Raw genomic sequence first — 20,887 nt, 5'->3', positions numbered from 1 at the left:
TTTCTCAGTCCAGACCCGTGCACGTTCCCATGCCCAAGCGCTAAAGCCCGTGACTGACGCCTGGGTCTGTGTCACCTCCGATTCTCCACGATGCGATCACGAGCCGTTCCGCCCGTGTCACCTGCTTGTGGCGCACCGGCTGTTCTGCCCCGGCCAGCGCCGTCACAGCCTCCGGCGCTCCCAAAACACCTTCCTGCGGCGTGGGGCTGAAAGAAAATGGGGGCGGGGGGAAAAGCACAAACTAAGCAGCCGCCTCCGCCCGGCCCCGCCTGGGCCGCCCTCCGCTCCGCCTGGGCTCTGCCCTCTCACCCGGGGTTCGCCCGCACCTCCCGCCGCTGCCCCCGGCGCTGGCGGAGAGCACGCGTGAGGCCGCAGAGGGCAGCACCCGATTGGCCTCCGCGGAGCCGCCCATGGGCGGGCAGCCCGGGGCCGGGCCGGGCCCGCCCCGCCGCCAGGTGCGGAGCCGCCGCCCGCGGGCGCAGGAAGTGCCGTCACGGCGTGTTTCGGGTTGGGAGGCTCCTGCGGGCCGGCTCGGGTTGCTCAGACCCTTCTGTCGGCGGGTGCGGAGTCGGGGTCGCCGCCGCCATGAGCAAGATTTCCAAGTTCTTCAAGGGGGGCGGCTCGGCTGCCAGGGGCCGCGGGGGGCCCTCGCCGCAGGAGGCGCTGGCCCGGCTGCGGGAGACGGAGGAGATGCTGAGCAAGAAGCAGGCGTACCTGGAGACGAGGATCGAGCGGGAGCTGGCGGCAGCCCGGCAGTATGGCACCAAGAACAAGCGCGGTGAGTCCGCTCGGCCGGGGCCGGGCCGGGCCCGCTGCCCTCCGCCCGCCGCCGGGGCAGCCCGGGCGCGCCCTGCCGGGCCCTTGGCGGCTGCTGAGGTGGCTTGTGAGGCTTCAGGTCCCGCGGTTCGAAGGGCTCTGGGGACGGGGCTGTGTTCAGAAGAGGGGTACTCGGGTTCTCGCAGGGTCTGCTTGCCCCGCAGGTGTGCGGTGGGTTTCGTGTTTCTCTGAGTGAATGTCCCCACGGTGCGTGTATGCTGGGACGTGGTGGTGGCTTCGGGACTTTGGGATCTATTGAGTGCATTGTGGGTTCACTGTGGTGAGCTGATAGCAGGGTGCTTTATTCTTAACTAATTTAATGACTGCGGTTCGTTGTGCGATACTTTGCTTCGTGTTTTGCACCACAGTCGATGCAGGTTTCGGCTGGATAAACAGTGCTGCTAGGCACTGTTAAACATGGGAAGGGGATCACGGCTTGGGTGTTGAGCATTAGTTGTGGACATAGCAGAGGAGAGGAAGCATGTGAGGATCTTCTGTGTGTTCATGGATGAATTCACGTTATCCCCACTGTGAAGGTTGGAGAATATACTGTTGGCAACTGAGGAACAAAGTGATTAAGTGATTTTTCTCAAATCACATAGGAAGTATGGGATATCACTAAAAAATGAGTGATCGTTTAGAGCATTAGTGCCTACTGGTGTGGGCTGTTGTTAGCTGCAAAGGAGAGGATAGTGAGGGATAATAAGGTCTGAATCCTGCTTATATTGATGTTGTCATCTCTGGGAAGCAAATGATGGTAGCCAATGTCTTGGGGATATACAGGCCTCTGAGAAACAAGTTAATTACTTTCTAAAGTCGCGTGGAGTCCTGTTTGTCTACTGTGCACTTTATTTTTCTTTAAATACTTCAAAACAGAAGCAAAACATTTCCTATTAAAGATTTGTGATGTAATGAGAAAGTAGCTCTTTCATCTGCTTTTTCTGTTGCTGGATAATTTTAAAAGTGAATGCCATGTGACTTGGAACTTATGAGGAGTTGTGTGTTAAAGGTGTTTTGGTTAGTCCTTTAACATATCTGTAATACTTTATCATTTAATAATGATTAGCAAAAAGCATTTCTGTGGAAAGGATTTAAAAGCATCGGTCAAGATGGGCCAGATTTGAAGGCACAAACCATCGGAGGGAGTGAAGCTGGTTCAGCTGTGCCACGGAGCCTGCCGCTCTGCAGCACAGGAGCTGCCGGGGCTCTCCTGGCCCCAAACTTTCCACTCCCCTGGCTTCAACTGGAGTGTCTGTCTTGACCCCTTGTGCAGGTGCTGGCATCTGTGTGCTGGTGCAGTGAGCTAGTTCGGGAGGGCCATGCACCTGAAAACTAATTTGCTGTGGGACAAAGTGACCAGATACCTCCCAGGACTAGTTTACTGTGCAATTGCCTGGGGGCTGATGAAGGAAAACAGGCCTGCTGCTGTGACTGCAGCAATTCCTGTTTAGATGCAGATGTGCTCAGTCCCAAGGCTGGACTTTGAGCTGGCATGGTTGCAGGAAAGAAGGAATGCTGCCTGCCTTGCTCCTGCCTCTGTGCTGCTCCCTTCCTTTCCTCGGCAGAGATCCCTGAAGGGTGTGTTTCAGAAAGCTGGATGCAGCTGTAAGATGTCGTGGTTTTTTGTTATGTGTTTTTTTTTTTTTTTTTTTCTGTTTTTTTTTTTACCCAGCGTAGGTTAAGTTCCACTTTTCCAGCTGAGTCTGCAACTGCACAGGTGCTTAGGCACCTGCAAAGAAGAGGGCGGTGCACAGGCAGGAGTGATGACTTGTTGGGAAAAGGTCGATCTGCTTCTCCTTTAACTTGGCTGGTTGATGCTGGTTCCAGGTGTTTGTCAAACTGTGGCCTTGTGCTTCAGGTGTGCAGCACTTGACAGTTGAAGCTTTTATGCCAGATGTTTGTTTCCACTGCTATGCTCAGTATGCAATTCCCCTAGCTTTATCTATGCCATTGTTTGTGGTCATGCTGCAAACAGGACTGTTGAGCTGATTATGGTTAAAAATAACTCCTTTTTATCTTGTCTTTTGCTCAGGAAGCTGCAGTTCAGGACAGTAAAGAGACTGGAGTAGGGCAAGAAGTAGAGAGTGGGAATTTTTTCATGCCAAAAATGTCTCTAAAGCCAAAATGGGATATAGTCAGAGAAGAAACAAGGGAAACTAACCTTGCCGTGCCAAAGTACTTGAATTAAGCAGGCTAGTGAGTGAACTTAAATGAAGTGGTATTCTTGGAGATTTGATATGTCAGTTGCTTTACAGTTTAATTGCTGTTGATTTACATATAACAGTGTATTAGCTGGTACACTGTACTATATAGTTCATAGGAAATCTGTGCTAACTGGCATATTCTGTAGTGTTATGTAAACATACACACAAATGAGAGAATACAGGTTTTAATCTACATTGCCTTGCTAAAATGAATGTTTCAAACAGACCTTGTAGGTAACTTCTAATGTTTTTTCTTAACTGTATCTGTGGAGAAGCCTGTGGAAACTGAAACAGGAGTATCCGAGACTGGAGCGAGACATATCTAGGTATAGAAAATGCACTAAATTAGCATGATCTCATTTGATTTTTAGACATGTGTGTCTGAGTTATAGTGACATGAGAGAGCAGATTCAAGCACCAGCAATTTTTTCATGAGTTCAGATGAGTCTTGAATGGGTTCATGTGACATCAGTAGGCTTAGCTTGATTTAAAACTCATAACATGTTAGCTATGCAAATAGGTGTGAAACATCACTTAGATATTTTTGGCTTCTCCTTTATGAAGTATCTCTGCAGTTCCTGTACCTAATCGGAAATTAGCTATGCTTTTGGCATGATACATTTCCATCATTCCCCATTAATATCTTACTGTTGCTAGACCACTTGAGGCTTTTTGAAACAATGATGTGTGTTGGAATTTCTCCTGCAAAGGTTATGTCTTGATAAGCAGTGTTTCTTTTCACAGTTAGCACTGTCTTTTAATCTCTCCCCATTCCAGATAGTAATGTTTTTTTGGGCTATCTCTTGCTGTACTTTTTGGAGTACCTCAGTTTCAGCCGGTGCACACCTGCCAGCTCCCTCTGCAAATTTGCCTTATGTCTTCAATATTTTGAAGGTCATACAGGAAAACTTAAAGGACAGAAAGTGATACCGAGCATTTGAGAACTCTGTTTAAAAGGAAATGTGTTTTTTGAAGTGCACCTGCGCCTGTGAAAATAACATACATGCGAATGGGCGTTGTTTCAGCCTGGAATCTTTCACTGATCCTAAAAAAATGTCTAAATGGAAAGAACTAAATTAAAATAAGGGATCCAGAGTAGGATTACATCTTAACCATAAAGAGCCATATAGTATTACGGAGAACAAAACCTACATAGAAAGACAGAATAACAGGTAGGCTTTTTAAAGTGTATGCTGCTTGTTGTGTGGTGCATTTGGGCAGGGCTTATGTGGCCCTGTAGCATTCCTTTTCAGTGAGTGAGTTGTCACCAGAACACTGCTGAAACCAAACAATGCTCTGGTAGTCAGTGTTAACACGGACAATGTTGTCACACCTGTGGCAGGGTGTGTGACAGGTTGGGGTTGATGGTTTCTGGCGGGGAGATATGAGGAAGCCTTTAATGTCTCTTTGTTCTGTGAGTTGCAGTTATTGTTCTCTGGTCTTCGTGATCACATTTCAAGTGTCTTGCCGTGAACTGCAGTGGTTACCCCGAGTCAAATGCATTATTGTTCTTGGATTAGTGCTTCGGTTGTAACTGTATATGGCTTCCCTCACAGGTTTTAAGGATTATGAATGCTGATGATGAGCTTATTTAGGGTGGTTATGATTTTCATGGCCTCAGCAGCATTTATTTTAGTTGTCTCTGGTATAAGGGAGGTCAGAAGTTGTGATCCATTAGTTCTTTGCAGGATTGGAGTGGAGGTTTGCAAACTGCATCCAGAAATGAGATCCAGTATTTTGACATCTTCTGAAGAAACGCTCTTTTCCTTCTTCACCCATTTCCCCCTGGGAATTTTAAGGATTACTAGACAGTTCTTTTATTTCTACTTCAGAAGATGAGATCATGGGTAATTCCTGTACTGATGGGTGTTGGTGGTGGGCTTGACAGATAAAGATGTTGTTATCACTGTACTGTCTCTTTTCATTCTGATCTGTCATGAAACCACAGGACGGTGCCACAACTACTCTATGTTACTATGTTTTTTCCTTTAGAAACCTGGATATTTGTGTGGCCAGGATTACTATTGCCCAGCTGACCATTTCTGATTCCTTAGTGAAGTATGAGCATAGTACTGATATTGGAAGTGTCCTTCTGTATGTTAATAACAGTAGTTATTTAATATGCATACTGATACAATAGTCTACTGTTGTTCTGGCCACTTGTCTTGGAAATAAAATAAAACTTCATATTAAAAGCAGTGTTCCCTGATCTTTGAACTGTATTCTGCTTGTGCTGTACTTCTGAGACCAGCAAGCAATGTGCCAAAGACCAACCAGTTGCTCACCTCTTCATTACCAAATGCAGGAGTTGAATTGGCTTCTTTTGAGCATGACAGCAATAGGGTATGAGGTGCCTTTTTTTTTTTTTTTTCCCCTGGAGAAGACCTCTTCCTGGTTGAATTGGTATTAATTACGTTTGCCTGCTTAGAGTCGTCTTCCCTGAGCTGTCTTCCTTCTTCGAAATCTTTGGAATGGGCAACACCCCTTTTCAGTGCCATTCTTAGACCTTCAGTGAAGTAAGTTTATGTTCTCTGCTCAATTTCTTTATGTTTTGATAGAATTTACATTCTTCTTCACCTTGGTTATTATAATGCAATGGCACTTCTGTGAAGCATTTCAGTGTTCTTGTAAGGGTTGCACACAAATTTTAAAATGCTTGTATGCACAGTAGAAAAGCACTTAAAATGAATAATAATCTGTAAAGCACAGAAAAACAGAGTTCAAATAACAAGGAAATTCTCATACGTTTGCTGTAGGAGCTACTATTACAAAATGCGAGTGAAGGGCATTCATTTAATATAAATGAGAAAAATCTTATAATGTGGTGTGGGAATTATGCTTTGGTTGATAAGGAAGGAGTGTGAATTGATTTTCTATGAAGTCATTTGTTCTATAAGGCACTGGTAAAGCTAAAGAGAATTAATAAAAATTATATGTTGCACTACAATAATTAGGACAAGCTGTTTATGAAAAGGTGAAGTCACAGAGTTTAGCTGCTTGTGTGGTTTAATTAAATCTTAATACAGGAACCTTCAGGATTTTGAAAACAACTGCTCTGTGTGTAACTGAGGAAATCCATTTTCTTTCTGAGCAGCCAATAATAACATTACCATTACAGAGTCCCATTTCTGAAAAACACTGACTGCAAGTTATTTCTCTGTGGTAGCTGCTGATACCAGCTGAAGCCTTTTTGCATCGATCAGTTAGTGCTCCTCAGTCCATGGGGCTTCAGAGTCTTCTGTGGCACAGCTGGTGTCATGCACAGTCTCAGACCATGACATTTACCTGCAATCTCTGGCTTCCAAACCTGAGAATCCAGGATCAAATTTTGATCCAACTGAAGCAGAGGGAGAGAATGGCTCATGTTCTAATAACAAGCATAAATAACTAGGGAAATAATAAGTAGGTAAAAAGATTATTTGTGATTAAGTCAAACAGATTTATTTTGGAATTGTCCCTGAGAATTTCACAATTCTCACATTTGCATGACATCATCTGGGGTTCATGCTTCTATTTTCAGAATATGCATGGCTTTCAGACTATCCCCCAAAACCTGGGGAGATCTTGATGAGCAACTTTGACCATGTTGATTTAAGCATTTTTCAACAAAGCACTAAATTCTTTAGTGTGGTGTTACACACCATAAATCTGTGCCCCCTCCTTGGAGGGATGCTAACTTTATTTGAAAAGTTGTGTACCCCAGTGTCAAGATTCAGTGTTATTGCGCATGGGCAGTTATTTGAATAGGACGGCAACAGTAATTGCTGGTATCAGGTGGTTGAGGTTGGGGGGCTGCAGAGCTGCTGTTGCTTCCTGGCTCTGAACCTGATACAAAAATTGAATGTAAGAGGCAAGGGAAAGGACACGATTATTAATATCATTGAAAAAGCAGTGCATTAACACAGTCTCTCTTGTGGGGTTTTTTTTGGTTGTGGGTAGGTGTGTTTTTGGTTTTTTTCTCTCCTGGCACACATGTAGTTTGGAAAGGACAGTGGTCAGGAAACGCTTGTGGCAAGATTGTGTGTGTTCCACACCCAGAGGCCAAGAGAAGGCCCTCTTCTCCTCCTGCTTGTCACGTGCATTTATTGTGGTAATGATTTACTCTGGGCAAAGTATGCTGCTTATAACTTAGCAAATATAAAAGGCTAATCTCAACAGTTTACAACAATAATGGGGAATAGCTGGATTTGGCTGTGGCCACATCTGCAAAATTCTGTATGTTTTCAAGTTGTAAGCTTTAAAGATCATGTTCCTTAATGACTGTAAGAAATAAGTGCAGCTGAAAGCCAGAGAAATGTGAGTCCTTTTCTGATGTGAGCCCTTTGGGCTTTCTGTTATACTTGAGAGTTTCTGCTGCTGAGACAATGTTTAGAAAGCAACATTGGTGGAGGTGTGGTTATCATGACAGATCTTCCTCCTCTGTCTTCTGTAGTTTTCACTTACGTGTTGCAACCTCTTCTTTCCCGTTTCCTCCTTTCTGACTTCTCTCTGATGTTTTTCTTTTTCCTCCCCATCTTCCCTGCTTTGCCTGTGTGCACAGGATGGAGTTCAAGATCTCCCGCAGTGGCGGAAGAAGCTGCTCTTCCCTGTGGTGCTAAGTGGAGTTAATCTAAAAGAGGCTTCGCAGCATGTTCGTGCAGCAGCATGTTGGTGATAAACAGGCTGCTGATCTGGTGTGGTCAAAGTTTGTCTCCCTACTAGTAAGGTAGGAGAGTGAGAATTATGAATTCTGCAGGTCGGCTCGGTGCTGAACTACTTGTCCTTGCATTTTGCTGTACAAATACACAGTGCACTTTGCCTCTTTGCTTTCCAGCTGCCTTACAAGCACTGAAGAGAAAAAAGAGATATGAGAAACAGTTGAGTCAAATTGATGGGACACTTTCGACCATTGAGTTCCAGAGAGAGGCACTGGAAAATTCCCACACCAACACAGAAGTGCTCAAGAATATGGGTTATGCTGCACAAGCTATGAAAAAAGTACATGAAAATATGTAAGTGCTTTCTAATAGCTTTTAAGTTGGGCTTACTAACCATTTTTAAACCATTTCATCACGGCAGTCTATTGTATCAAGTCAGTCAGTTTTGACTTTGTTTTTGGTCCAGGCATTTAATGTCAGGAATGCTATTGGTGCTTTAATGTTATATTTGGCAGAAAAAATACCTTTTCTTAACAGCAAGTCTTAGAAGGAGGTCCAGCTAACTAGAGAGATCTGTGTGGTACCTGTTTTTTTAGGTTTGCTTTGGCAGAGGAGACTGGCCTCTGCCCTTGCGTTTTCCAGAAGAAAACTTAGTTGAACAAACCAAATGGACTCTTTTCCTTGAAGTCCATAAGCTGGACTGTGTGATTCAAAGTACTAATTAGACCTTACTAAAAAAGAGGGTATTTTTTTTTTTTTTTTTTTGTGCATGTGTAGTATTTTTATGTCTTATATTGTTTCATGGGGCATTTGCCTGCCTGAATAAACAGACTTAAATCAGAAAGGTTGTTTTGGAATAAGTAAAAAGGAACAGAAGCAATAATGAAGTTAACAATAAGGGGAAGCTTTGAAATGGGGTGTGGTCCTGTTAAGTTCCCCCAGTTCTGCTGAAAGCTTAATATCAAAAAAGATCCGTCTGTAAAGATGCTGACCTTGGGAAGGAGGTGGGTTCTGCCCAGGGAATGAGGCTGTTGGGTGGCAGAGGTATGAGAAGCACAGAGAGGGAGAGAGACACAGACTGCTGCAGTTTGACTTCTGTTATAATCCCAAAGTGGAAGAAATTAGGTTGGCTAAAACACACTGAAACTTGTCAGGAAACATTAAGGTGTACGTGAGGGAAATTATTCCCTCTCAGTTCTTCTGTTTATACAGCCATGGGCATTAAAAAGAAAATAGGGTCTATTCAGGTTTCCGACTCTCTGCCACAGGATTTGAATGATATATCTTTAAAGAATGTTTCTATGTTATCTTGCTAGGGACTTGAACAAAATTGATGATTTGATGCAAGAGATCACGGAACAGCAAGATGTTGCCCAGGAAATTTCAGACGCTATCTCAAACCGAGCTGCCTTTGGTGATGATTTTGATGAGGTTAGTACTTCAGTAAAGCCTGCAAGTTTTAGCTGTTAAATGACTCTATAGTGTTGTGTGGTGGCTTGTTCCAGTGGTTTCTCAAAAGGTGTGCATGTGAAATTCCTTAGTTTTAGCTTACCCTACCTAGGGCATTTTTATAATTTTTTGTGTGTATATAAACACACACATATATATATGAAAACACTATATAAATTATATAAAAATAAAAGATCTAGATATGTAAAATATAAAAAATATTTTAATTTACATATACATTTAAAAAGGCAATTTTAAGTGCATTCCTGTAGTTGTTATTCTCAATTGTACCATGGAAGGAGGTCACTAAACTGTGTAATTTGTACTACACCAAGTGGAGACTGAAACATATAATTTTTGTGCTCCAAATAGACAGCCATTTGACAAATTGCATGTTCCTATGCCATGAAAGGCTGTTGTTGACAGTTCTGAATATTTGGACCAGTTTTTTAAAGTCTTTTTTAGCGCTTGAAGGTGCAGCTCCTTTTCCTGTTTTCTAGATTTTGTACAGAGGTAGATCCATTAGGTAGAAGTAATTCCAGTTGGAGGCAATCAGATTTCTTCCTTGAGTTAATTTGTTGCAGTAGCTTTCATCCAGTGTTCCTGGACTTGACTTTGTATATTTAAGCAAAAAAATTACTTTTTTCTGACCCAATTATGGCTGAGGACTTAAGGGTCAGATATTCTCAAAATTCCTGCAATCTGTGGAATGCAAAGCTGCAGATCAGGCCCAGTATCACATCCAGTTTGGGTTTGGTTTTTAACTATGTTTTAAATTGACCAAGCACGAGGAATCATTTGAAGAATGTTCTAAAGAATCAAACAATTAACTTTCTCCCCAACTAATTCATTCCCAAATGGACAACAAAGAAATATAGATATGCTATATCATATTTGCTTGACTGGGGGGGAGGGGAGGTTTCATTGAACAGTTACAATTTGTTGAAAATAGTGATGATTCTTTGTATTTTGTCCCTATTATCTGCTTTCTTATTTCTCCACTTTGTAAACAGACTTTTCAAGAAACTTTTAATCAATACTGGTATTAAGGAATGGGATTTGGCCTGTATAAACTGGGCTTCAAACAACTGAAAAACATAGTGCCATCCCGAATAGCTATATGGTGTCACTTACTTTTCATCAATGTTTAACATTTAGGAGTCTAGACTTAGTAAGCATGTTGTAGATTGACCTGGAAGTTCCTAAGGGATACTAGTCTAAATTGATGGGCATGTTTTTTGTTCTGGGAAAACAATGCACTGTCACATGGGGCATTGTTGTACCAGCACCTGCATTTTGACAGGAGCCCAATAGTTGCAGCATTTGCCCAGTAATTGGGAAACCTGGTTTGCAGGCCACGGCAGCTTTAGAGCAGGAGAGTGAATGACTTAATTGCTAGGATGTGACGTGACTTGGGTTGGAGGAGGATATTTATTTTTTTAAAGGACATTTTGACCACACTTTTGGATTTCCTCTTCTCGTGTGCTGCGAGTGTAAGGAGATGATGGAAGCTTGTCATTTCTACTGCTCCAGATAGGCGCAAAAATATCAGGGTTCTTTCTCCCTGAGTTGACAAGGTGTATGTCATGAACAATGTGAAAACGAAAAAAAGCTGTGTTGTACCTGAGTAGGATGCTCACTGGGGGGTGATCCTTGCCAGGAGGCCTGTTTCTGATAATCAAATTTACACCCCTTGCAGTGGGCAAGGCCTGGAACCTGAGAGTTCACACAACCTCTTCCCTCTGCTGTCTTTTTGGCCCAGGTTCCAGAAGAGAAATGGGATTTGTTGTTGCCATTGTGATATTCCACAGCATAGTTCCTGAGTTGTTGGAAACATAAACCACATCCATGTTTGAGATTAGGATTAGAAGAATTTAAAACTTGTGTCTCCCACTTTGAGAATAAGTGGGGTTTTTTTGTTTGTTTGTTTGTTTGTTTTTGTAAGAGCCTGTCGTGGCTGACACACTTCTCGTTCTCTTGTTTACTTCTTCAGCAGAGGCTGGTAAGGGCTGATTTGGTGTGGGCAAGTGTTAGATGACCACCAGAAGAGAGGTCTTCAGAAATACCTATTTCCATTGACTTTAAAACAACTCAGATACTAACTTTGTAAGAGGCTTGTGTTCACACCACTGACTAGGGCACTTTTGGATTTCCATTCGCACCTCAACTAAATGCCTAAGTTAGACATGGGGCACCAGCTTGTGCATTTCTTTGAGAAATCAGCCATCAATTGTGCATGATCAGATATAGACCTGATGCCAAAATTTTTCAATGATATCCTAGGATTTGCATTGTGAAATAGGTCAAGTAGGCAAACTGTGCCTTTTTTTTGTCCTTAAAATATAAAAAACACAAGAAAGTAAGCCTAGGAAGGCCTGTGGTGACTATGTCATTATCATTTTTAACTTCCGTGTTGGTGATAAGCACTATATAAAGGGGTAGGCAAAGCCCATTGCAATACCTGGTAGATCTCACTTTGCTACAGGTGCTTTTTCCCCAGACACTTTTGCCCATTGTTTCCTTTTAAACCATTTTATCAACGTGGCGAAGGTACATTTCTCTACAAGTATGTGATATTTAGCTTCCTTTCTTTGGGAAACTCCAGCCAAGGAGACTCCAAAGACTCCAGTCTTTGGCTTTTTAAAAAAAGTATATAGCTTTTTTATTTTTAATATTATACGAGGGGATTAGGTCATCTGTCCAGAAGAGCGTCCCATGCTTCTAGAGTGAATAACAGGACCCATGAGGACTCCTCTGATTCCAGTGCTGCTTTGAAATCATATATAATCATAAACTTGTGTGATATGGCTGAAGCATAATGATTAATGCCAGTCTACCTTATAATCAGTGGAAGCTGTTTATCCAAAATGGCAGAAATCACATATTAAAATTAGAATCCATTCAAGAGTGCAGGCTCTAGATTTGGAACAAGCCTGAGGAAGACAGAGGGATCTTTTTGTCTTTTGCTCTTTTTGATGAGTACTATGCTGCCTTCAGTTTTCTTTCTAATTTTATTCCTTGACCTACTTCTAACTTCTGTTATCCTTTTCCCAGCTCTCAATTAAGGTTTATTGTTATCTCCTGCACTTAGTAAAAAATAGACTCGTGATATGCTGGTTTTTGATACTTGTTTTCAACAGTAAACTATTTTTTCTGTAGTGCTTTGCTTCATGGTGGTTGACTGTGCCCTTGCCTGAGATCGCTGTCAGGACAATGAATTTGTAAATTTGTTCTCCTTGAATTTAGGATGAGTTGATGGCAGAATTAGAAGAACTGGAGCAAGAAGAATTGAACAAGGGAATGCGAGATGTCAGGTTGCCAAGTGTTCCGTCCACATCGCTGCCTTCTCGCCCTGGTAAACTGCTTCCTTGCCATTTTATGTTTCTCATGATTAAGCCATGTTGTGAGTAGGAGGAGGGGAAGAGTGAGTTCCAGAAATATATTTAACTCTGTTTTAACTTTTAAAGTACTGTGGTTTACTTTTTATATTTTGTATCTGTTTATCAGAAAAAAAACAGAGTGGAATTCTGATTTGCTATATGAAAGCATTTAGTACCAAATTCTCTGTATATTTGGGGAGACAAACTCTGGGACCTTGGCCGTGCACATTTACTGATGCATCTCCTACTGAAATGTAATGAGATCACTGAGGACTGAGAAGGCTTTTTTCTGTTTGGCAATTAAATCCTTAGTTTTTTTTCTAATAAGAGTCTGGCCTAGATTCAAAATTTTTGCATCACAAAGATCCAGCTTTGTAGGATAGTGGTTTGATATTTGCCACTGGTATTTTAATTAGAAATGAAGAAATATTGTCATTCCTTTCCTCTCTTTCTACAGAACAAACTTATTCTTGGCATTAAACAGTAGGTTTATTTTTCTGTAGTTCTGCTCAGTTCATTTTTGATTAAGCTGGAGTCAGTTACATCACTTTTCAATGTGTCCCTGTTGTCCTTTGTCAGCTGAAAAGACTTGTCCTGTACTGGTGCTAGTAGAAGAGTGGTGGCAAGGAGAATGCACATGTGGCACAGGTTGTTTATGGTGTGTTCTGCTGCAGAATAGGTTACCTAGACAAGCTCAGCTCAAAGACTCTTAGGTGTGTTTTGGCAGACAGCACTTAAATCCCTGAGAAGCAGTTTAAAATATCCAAACTGGTATTGTGGCCTCATCTACTTAAGTAAATTGCAGAACAGCTAGTAAAAAAATGGACTTAGGAAAACCCAGGGCAAACTGCAGTCTGGGCGTTTATGGCTTGTTCATACATCCTCCTCCAGATCCAGCTGTGCCAGCTGACATTTTTATGAAACCCAGGCCATCTCCATGTGCTTCTCACCATCTTAATTTGCTACTTCATCTCTCTGTGTGGCTGCTTCAGGCAAAATTAGCTGGTTACATAGTTTAAGGCCATGCAAAACTAGCTTATCTTTTCTGAAACTGGATGCTTACTGTTTCACAGCAACCACAAAATAAGAACAGTTAATGGTTCTATAATGCTTCTAATTGGTGATGCGTGTTACCCTCCTGATTTTAGAGAAGAGGAAGCTGAGATGGAGTAGGGACAGTGACCTTCCCAGTCGCACAAGGAGCCACTGACACTCGCCTCCAGAGCAAGGACTGAACCCCTGGTCTCCCATGTCCTTCTCCCAGCTTTAGTCCCTGAAGGTGGTAGTTGCAGCCCCTCTCAAGACGGTGGCTCCCGGCCATACGGCTGTCCCAGGCGGGAGCCAGCGGCTGCTGTTGAATGCACACGCGGGGTTGTTGTACCCAGGAACAGCGTCCACTGGTGTCTGGAGGATGCAAACCCTGACACGCACAACCTGAAGATAGAGGCTGTAGGGCGTATAGTTTGTAGGTCAGTGAATGAAGAGTGTTCGGATGAGATTTGAGTTCAGGGGATGCAAAAGATGTGTGATAGAAGATTTGGGTAAAATATGTGTGGGGCCTGGTAAGAGAGCTGGGAATTGGTGTTGCTGGGACCACAGCAGTTAATTGATGTTACCTTAGCAAAGATAAGTTCAGGAATTTCTTTCTCCCTTTTAATAAAGGACACCTCTCATTAAATGGGGTGAGTTCCTTTGAAGGCTGGACCTGCACATGCAGAATCCTTCAGTGCTATTTGGAAGGGGAGCAGGATGCACAGCTGGCCAGGGCAGGTGACTTGTGCCTGCTCAAGTGGCGGTGAGAGAACTTGTGGCATTCTGGTGCACGCTTGCTCTTTTTGACAGCTTTCAGAGGTTAAATGTATTTTCTGTGGGAGTCTTTCAGAAGGAGTTACATCAGATCTACATTGTAAACCTCAGGGTTATATGTGAGATAATGGCGTGGCAAAAGAGTGGCATCTCTCGCCAGCTTCATTACTGCATTACCTTTGTTTAGCTCGCCACTCCGTAAATTGATCTGAGATCTTCACGCTGAAAAGAACCATGCAGGTCCTAATGCTAACAAACAAATGGTTCTGACTGTTATATTTTTAGATGATGGTTATTGTTAATCTCTCTTTCTGTGCAGCATCGACCAGGAAGAGAGCGGAGGATGAAGATGAAATGAAGAAGCTGGCTGCCTGGGCTTCATAAGAGCATGGTCTTTTTATAACACTGAACATCATAGTGCAGATGTAAAGAGCTGTACTGCTGTTTTATAACCAAACCAATTTAGTGTGATTGCATTTCATACAGACTGATTTTTTTTTTTACGGCCAACCTTAGTGTTACTGCGATATTACAAAACCAGTTTAAAAACAAAAACAAAGAAATGCAATTGTTGCCAAAACCTCTAAGCATCAAAGATTTTCAACCTTGTCCAGAGACTTGTTTTGTTGTTAGTATCAGTTTTTATTAGGTAATGTCTCACTATATCTTTCCAGTTTGTTAAACCTGTGTGCCTCACTTATGAACACAGCTGGATTCATTATTGAAATGAAGAAGTTTAATACGTCATCAGGGCCCTATCCTAGGGGGTTATTTGGTTCAGACTATTTGAACATTAGCAAAACAGCTTTATAAATGTCCTGCCTTACAAGTTCCTTTGAGCCCAAGAGCTAACAGCCATTGACTTGGGCTTGGAGATTTAAACAATCTGCCTGGAGCAACTTACGGTGTCCTAAATATTAAGAGGAGACTCTTCTGTAGATTTTTTGAAGTGGGATAGGTTGCTTGTTTTGTTTTAGCTTTGGCAAGAATATCCCATGCACTTCTGTAGGTCAACTTGAATTGTATTTTGAACTATTTTCAACTTGTTTAAAGAACAGTTTTACAGTGACTGGAGAAAAGGAGATTTCCAAGTTTTTATAGATTCCTGCCAAACAAAACTGATTGCTGCTAACCCTGTCAAAAAAACAGAAGAGATTTGACTTTCCTGTGTTTTGTTCCATTGTGTCTTTCTAGGGTGAGTCTTTACTTTGTATGATAATATCCATTCTCAAAGGGGAATTAGTAATACATTTTTTGATTATACAATTTCAAAATAATTTTAATTTCTGAGCATTTGGTTATTTTCTCTTACTCAGTTTCTGAACAGAAATAATAACAACGTGTTGTATTTAAATGCCTTTTTAACCCTTAAAGGTTAAAAGGTGCATCTGAAGTACTTGTAAAGCTGATGTGTTATTGTCCTGCTGACAGCTTTTTAGCCTGAGGAAGAAATGCCACTCTGAGTGCTAAACTACTACATATATAGAGAAATCACTGCACAAATAGAACACAAAATGTAAATAGACTGCTTTGTGCTAACAAATTTTACTAAATAAGGCTTAAGCTGTATACTAGTAGCCTGCTGCCAGTCACATGGAAATAGTAAAACACTGTGGAGCTCCTAGGGATGTGGGAAGCAGAGTCACATTGATCTACGTTTCTTGTTTTCAAGTTAGTTTAAATTTACTGATGATTGAACCACTTCGGCAATAGGGGGAGACTTGTTTTCTCTAGATCTACAGCAACGGAAGACTGACTCCTTCTCCTGCGGGTTTTAGCCTGTGATGTGCTGGGTGTTGAGCTTTGATAGGCTACAAAAGGCTTCAGCTTGTTGGGTTTAGGTTGAGAATAAGCTAATGTGTGTTTGTGGACATGACATACTGGCATGCTGACAAGCTTTCAAGTTGATTTCCATTGATGAAACCCAAAATTTACAAACCCTGTGGAGAGATTTAGTTTTTCAGGACTTTTTAATTCTCTGTAGTGGAATTGCTTTTGGTTTGCATCCATGTGAAAGGAGAATCAAGCCATGACACTTTACTTTGGATAAATTTCTAATTGGAAAGAATTAAATGTGTTAATTCTGTCCCAAAGTTTGGAGGTACCAAGCAAATTGTCCCTTTCTGTTGAGAGTAGAGAAAACTTGGAACTATTCAGTTTTTGTTTAAAAACAATTATGGTTCTACCTTAAATTTAAAAATACATTTTGAACTCTCAGTAGGAAATGAAACACTGAAAAATGTTACTCGGTTCTAATGCTTGCTGAAATTTGGGATGAGATGCCAGCTGAGAGCGGGCTTATTTAATAAAATAACAAATATCCTGAGTTATTTAGAATCCATTTGCTAATCCTTTGGGCTGGATTCCCGTTTCCAATATATGCAGTCTATGCAAGTCTCCGAGTTGGGTACAGGAAGTGCTAGTGTACATGGATTGCATCACTGTGCAAGGCTGGCCATGTGCTGGTGGACGCATCTGGTATTTCTAAATGCAAGGCTGTGCCAATGTAGTCCTGTGCTTAGCTTGGAAAAGCTGGCTTCCAGCAGCTGTTCTTGGTCAAACTAGTGGTTTTCCAATACTTGGCACTGACTTCCCCATGATGGTAGCACCTAATGTATTTAAAGTGCTCTACAACCTAACCAAAATAGGTCTCTAAGCTTCGAGTTTGAAACTGAAGTAAATTTTAGTCTGTTTTAGAAAATCTGGACCTGCTGGTTTTGCAGAAGAACTTCCCGTGTGAACACCCTGCAGAGAGAAGAAATCCTAGGAAAGCTATTATCCTTTGCAAGCTGGTGTCTGGCTGTTCATCTCCAACAATGTTTTGGCCAAGTGTTGATCCTGGGAAGCTTCAAGTGTCTTCAGCTTATTAATTTCAGACCAAGCACTTAGGGCACAAAATTAGGGAAGAGTGAAGAAAAGAAACTGTGGTCATTTGAGTGAGCTTCTCTAAAAGCTTTTGTGTAGTGACTGGTGATTCTGGAGGACAGTCACATAGCAGTTCACAGGCTGGGACACAGGTGGTTGGGGAAGTTGTACTGAGAGATACTGTAGTCATCATCTGCAAACCAAAATGCAGTGTGGACCTCCAGAGCTGGAGTGCTTGTTGCCATATTTGTTTGGGAAAGCAGAATTGCTGCCCTGGACTTGAGTAGGGCCAACTTTGGCCTTTTCAAGCAATTGGTAGGAGAAATCCTGTGGGACAGAGTACTTGAAGGTAAAGGAGCCCAAGGTAGTTGGCTGGCATTCAGGGACTGCTTCTTCCAAGCTCAAAATCAGAACATCCCAACAGGTAGGAAGTCAAGGAAGATAACCAGAAGACCTGCTTGGTTAAACAGGGAACTGCTGGGCAAGCACAAGTGGAAGAGGAGAGTTTATAGATCACAGAAGGAGGGGCTGGCCACTTGGGAAGAATATAAGGCTGTTGTCAGATGGTGTAGGGAGGCAACTAGGAAAGCTAAGGCCTCCTTAGAATTAAACCTGGCGAGAGGGGTGTTGCCTTCTACGAAGGTAGTGATGACCTGGTTCAGGAACAGCACGGTGACTGCCTCCAGGTCGCTCGGTTCATCAGCTCGCAGACACCAATGTGGTGGATGGCAAATGGCCTTTATTGGCAGGTAACACAGGTTTATATACCTTGAGTTTACAACGTCACTTCCGTTTGCTTACATCACACACTTCTACCTGTCTAGGGAGGGGCTGCTGCCGCGATTGAGAGACGGGGACGCAGCCTGATGCAAGCAAGGTGTCCGCTTTATTGCTCAGCAAGCACACATTTATACATCAGAAGGCACATGTGTCTTATGCTGATTGGCTAATCACTTTAACAGACACTAGGCTAGCTAGGGCGGGATCGTTGGCCAGGCGGTGTTCGCATGACGACAAGACGGCCATCTCGTGGTCCCAAGCAGCTCCCAGCTCCGGGGTGCAGGCGCTGTGATTGGCCACAAGTTCCTTGTCTCTAAGTCCTGTCCGAGCGCTCTGTATCTTGCAACTATTACAACACTTAACCTTATTCATACAGCAAACATACAGCAAACTAACTTATTAACTCTAAACACAGAAAACCAACTTATCAACTCTAAATTCAGACAATCCACATCTCCCCTTTTTTTGTTTTAATTAACTGGTCCCTCCCAAGGTCGGTGACCGACCAATTCGAGGACATCCTGTTTCACTAACACCTCCGTACTGGGGGCTTTCGTGATCCCTTTCTGATTTTGGTCCGCTTCTTGCTGCACAAGGAAAATTTTGTTCATTGAAGCAGTTATTGATTTTTGCAAGCATTGCAACACACACGGGATTACTATTAATAATGCACAAATCATTAAAAGAATAGAAACTCCTTGCTTAAGCAAATCTTTTAACCATCCAGTAATACCCCAAGAAGCTAACCATCCATCGAATCCGTCCAGACCTTCCTTTACGTGTTGTACCCGAGCTCGTAATTCTTCAATTTGTTTGTGAATACTTTTTGAGTGGTCAGACAGATTCATACAACACATTCCTTCAAATTCTTGGCAGCCATGCCCGTGAGCTAATAAAAGGAAGTCGATAGCAGCACGATTTTGCAATACAGCATGTCACAAGCTATCAACATCATTGGCTAGGCCTGAAAGAATATCAGAGGTTGTGTTGAATTCTTTTACAGCCCAGCAGGCTAGCCTCTTAATTCTGTTCCAATTGCTTGCAGCCATTCCTCCAGGTAAAAAGAAGGATAAAGCTACGGTAGATCCTAAGGACCCTAAATTGACTTGGTCATCGCAATCTGGTCATAATTGTCGTAGCGATCTTTTAGACCTGGAAGAAGTGCTATTCATAGTACGGTTAAACAGGTCTCTCATATGGGGTGCAAACAGAGTAAGTTTTCCAATATAACAAGGACCTCCTATAGGTTTGAAGGGAATCCCTGGCCAGGCTCTATCTCCGCAAATTAGAAAGTACCCGTTTGGTAATTTTAACTGTCCTGTAATGTCTTTTACACTTCTAGCCCCTACGCTTTGTGATATGTTCCAGTGCAGTGAATTACCTGATACATTTTGGTATCCAATGAATATGTTATGTGTCTCTTGATCACCTGAGCGTAACAGGAACTCGTAAAACGGATCACCAAAAAAAACTACACCAGACCCATTAATCGAAAAGACCTCAGGCTGGTTCCAAGTACAATTGGGCCAAGAGGTGACGTTCGCCCAATCTCTCTGCGGTGGGAAAGAACCCCATAGAGATAATTCTTGGATCGGCAAGGGACTAGAGACATTAAGCTTTATAATCAGGTCATGTTGTAGTATAGCTCCCTGTTCTACTAGCCAATCATTGCTTTTTATGCACTTGCCGTTTTGATTGTTGTTACGCCAGCTCCAGTATGACTGGTTAAGACTACTTTCCAAGTTTGACTCGTTTACGTACCCTACAAAATCTACCAAATCTACATATGGGTACCCAATTAAGCACGTTCTAAATGGATCACCCGCTTGTGCTAAGGACAAGCAAAAATCTGTAGTCCCCGTGTGATTTGCCCAAGTGAGCCACACATTAGTACGAGGATCAACGTGGTGTAAATCAAAGCCCATACCAGTAGCGATAATCACAATTAAAACAACTATTCTTTTGCCCATTTTCGTAACCTCTGGAACAGAGTTCTTTCAGTAGTGTCTTCTATATCAGTCGCAAGATCAGGACCAGAAATGTCTTCAGGAGGCTGCTGTAGTGTCTCTCGAAAAGGTCTCACGTTTTTAGCCGGAATCCAGCGGGGGCCTCTTTCTGTGGAAACACAAGCATAGCCTCTTCCCCATGTGACAAGGGGATAGGGTCCCATTATCTTACCTGTTTCGGGGTCCCGGATCAATACTGGCGGCTTGACCTTGGCTTCAAAAAGGGTGTTTGTGCTAAAATGGCGAACTACTGGAGGATTGCTGTCTAATAGGGAACAATTCAAAAAGTTAAAAACATACAAGGCTTTCTGTATTCGCTCCTCTGGCGTAGCGGCCCCTATTCCCCCTTTTTGTTTTAATAACAGGCGTTTTAAGGTTTGGTGAGAACGTTCTATTAAAGCTTGTCCCGTAGGAGAGTGAGGGATACCTGTAACGTGTAATATACCCCAAGAGGTAAAAAAGGTTGTTAAGGTTTTAGATACATATGCAGGGCCATTGTCAGTTTTAATTTGAGAGGGTACCCCTAAAGTGGCAAAAGCGCGCATTAGATGTCTTTGCACATCGCGTGCTTTTTCTCCTGTATGACAGGAGGCAAATAACATTCCCGAAAATGTATCAACAGAGCAATGAACAAACTTTAATCGGCCAAATTCAGCAAAATGAGTGACATCTGTTTGCCAGAGTTGAAGGCTCTGTAGCCCTCTGGGGTTGACTCCTCCGGCTATGGAAGGGAAAGAATGCCTTTGACAATCAGGACACACCGCAATGATATTATGGGCTTGTTGTATAGTGAGGCCAAATTGACGCTTAAGGCCTGCAGCGTTTTGATGAAAAAAGGAGTGGCTGAGTCTAGCTTGCGCTACGCGGTCTGGTAATACCTGTACTGGTAAAGTCAGCATGTCAGCCTGCCGGTTTCCTTCTGCAATAAAACCAGGTAGAGAAGT

General features: G+C 42.6%; 1 protein-coding gene across 1 annotated transcript; it reads left to right on the top strand.

Moving 5' to 3' along the window:
* The first annotated feature begins 362 nt into the window (after positions 1 to 362).
* Positions 363 to 17,990, top strand: CHMP4C (charged multivesicular body protein 4C). Its single transcript, XM_082044884.1, has 5 exons — positions 363 to 778; positions 7,834 to 8,011; positions 8,974 to 9,088; positions 12,353 to 12,461; positions 14,612 to 17,990. Exons 1-5 carry the CDS (start codon positions 586 to 588, stop codon positions 14,674 to 14,676), a joined length of 660 nt encoding a protein of 219 aa, XP_081901010.1. The 5' UTR covers positions 363 to 585; the 3' UTR covers positions 14,677 to 17,990.
* The last annotated feature ends 2,897 nt before the right edge of the window (positions 17,991 to 20,887 follow it).

Source organism: Streptopelia decaocto (genome assembly GCF_964273445.1).
Source record: "Streptopelia decaocto genome assembly, chromosome: 2".
Taxonomy (NCBI): domain Eukaryota; kingdom Metazoa; phylum Chordata; class Aves; order Columbiformes; family Columbidae; genus Streptopelia; species Streptopelia decaocto.
The sequence above is the reverse complement of the archived record's forward strand: the minus strand, read 5'-3'. Positions and strand labels throughout refer to the sequence as shown.

What these genes read in the sequence shown, in the direction of transcription:
- CHMP4C (XM_082044884.1), top strand. Translation starts at nt 586, where the DNA reads ATGAGCAAGATTTCCAAGTTCTTCAAGGGGGGCGGCTCGGCTGCCAGG. An exon ending in TGGCACCAAGAACAAGCGCG is followed by an intron (nt 779 to 7,833) that starts GTGAGTCCGCTC and finishes TTTGCTTTCCAG; the next exon opens with CTGCCTTACAAGCACTGAAG. An exon ending in ATCGCTGCCTTCTCGCCCTG is followed by an intron (nt 12,462 to 14,611) that starts GTAAACTGCTTC and finishes CTTTCTGTGCAG; the next exon opens with CATCGACCAGGAAGAGAGCG.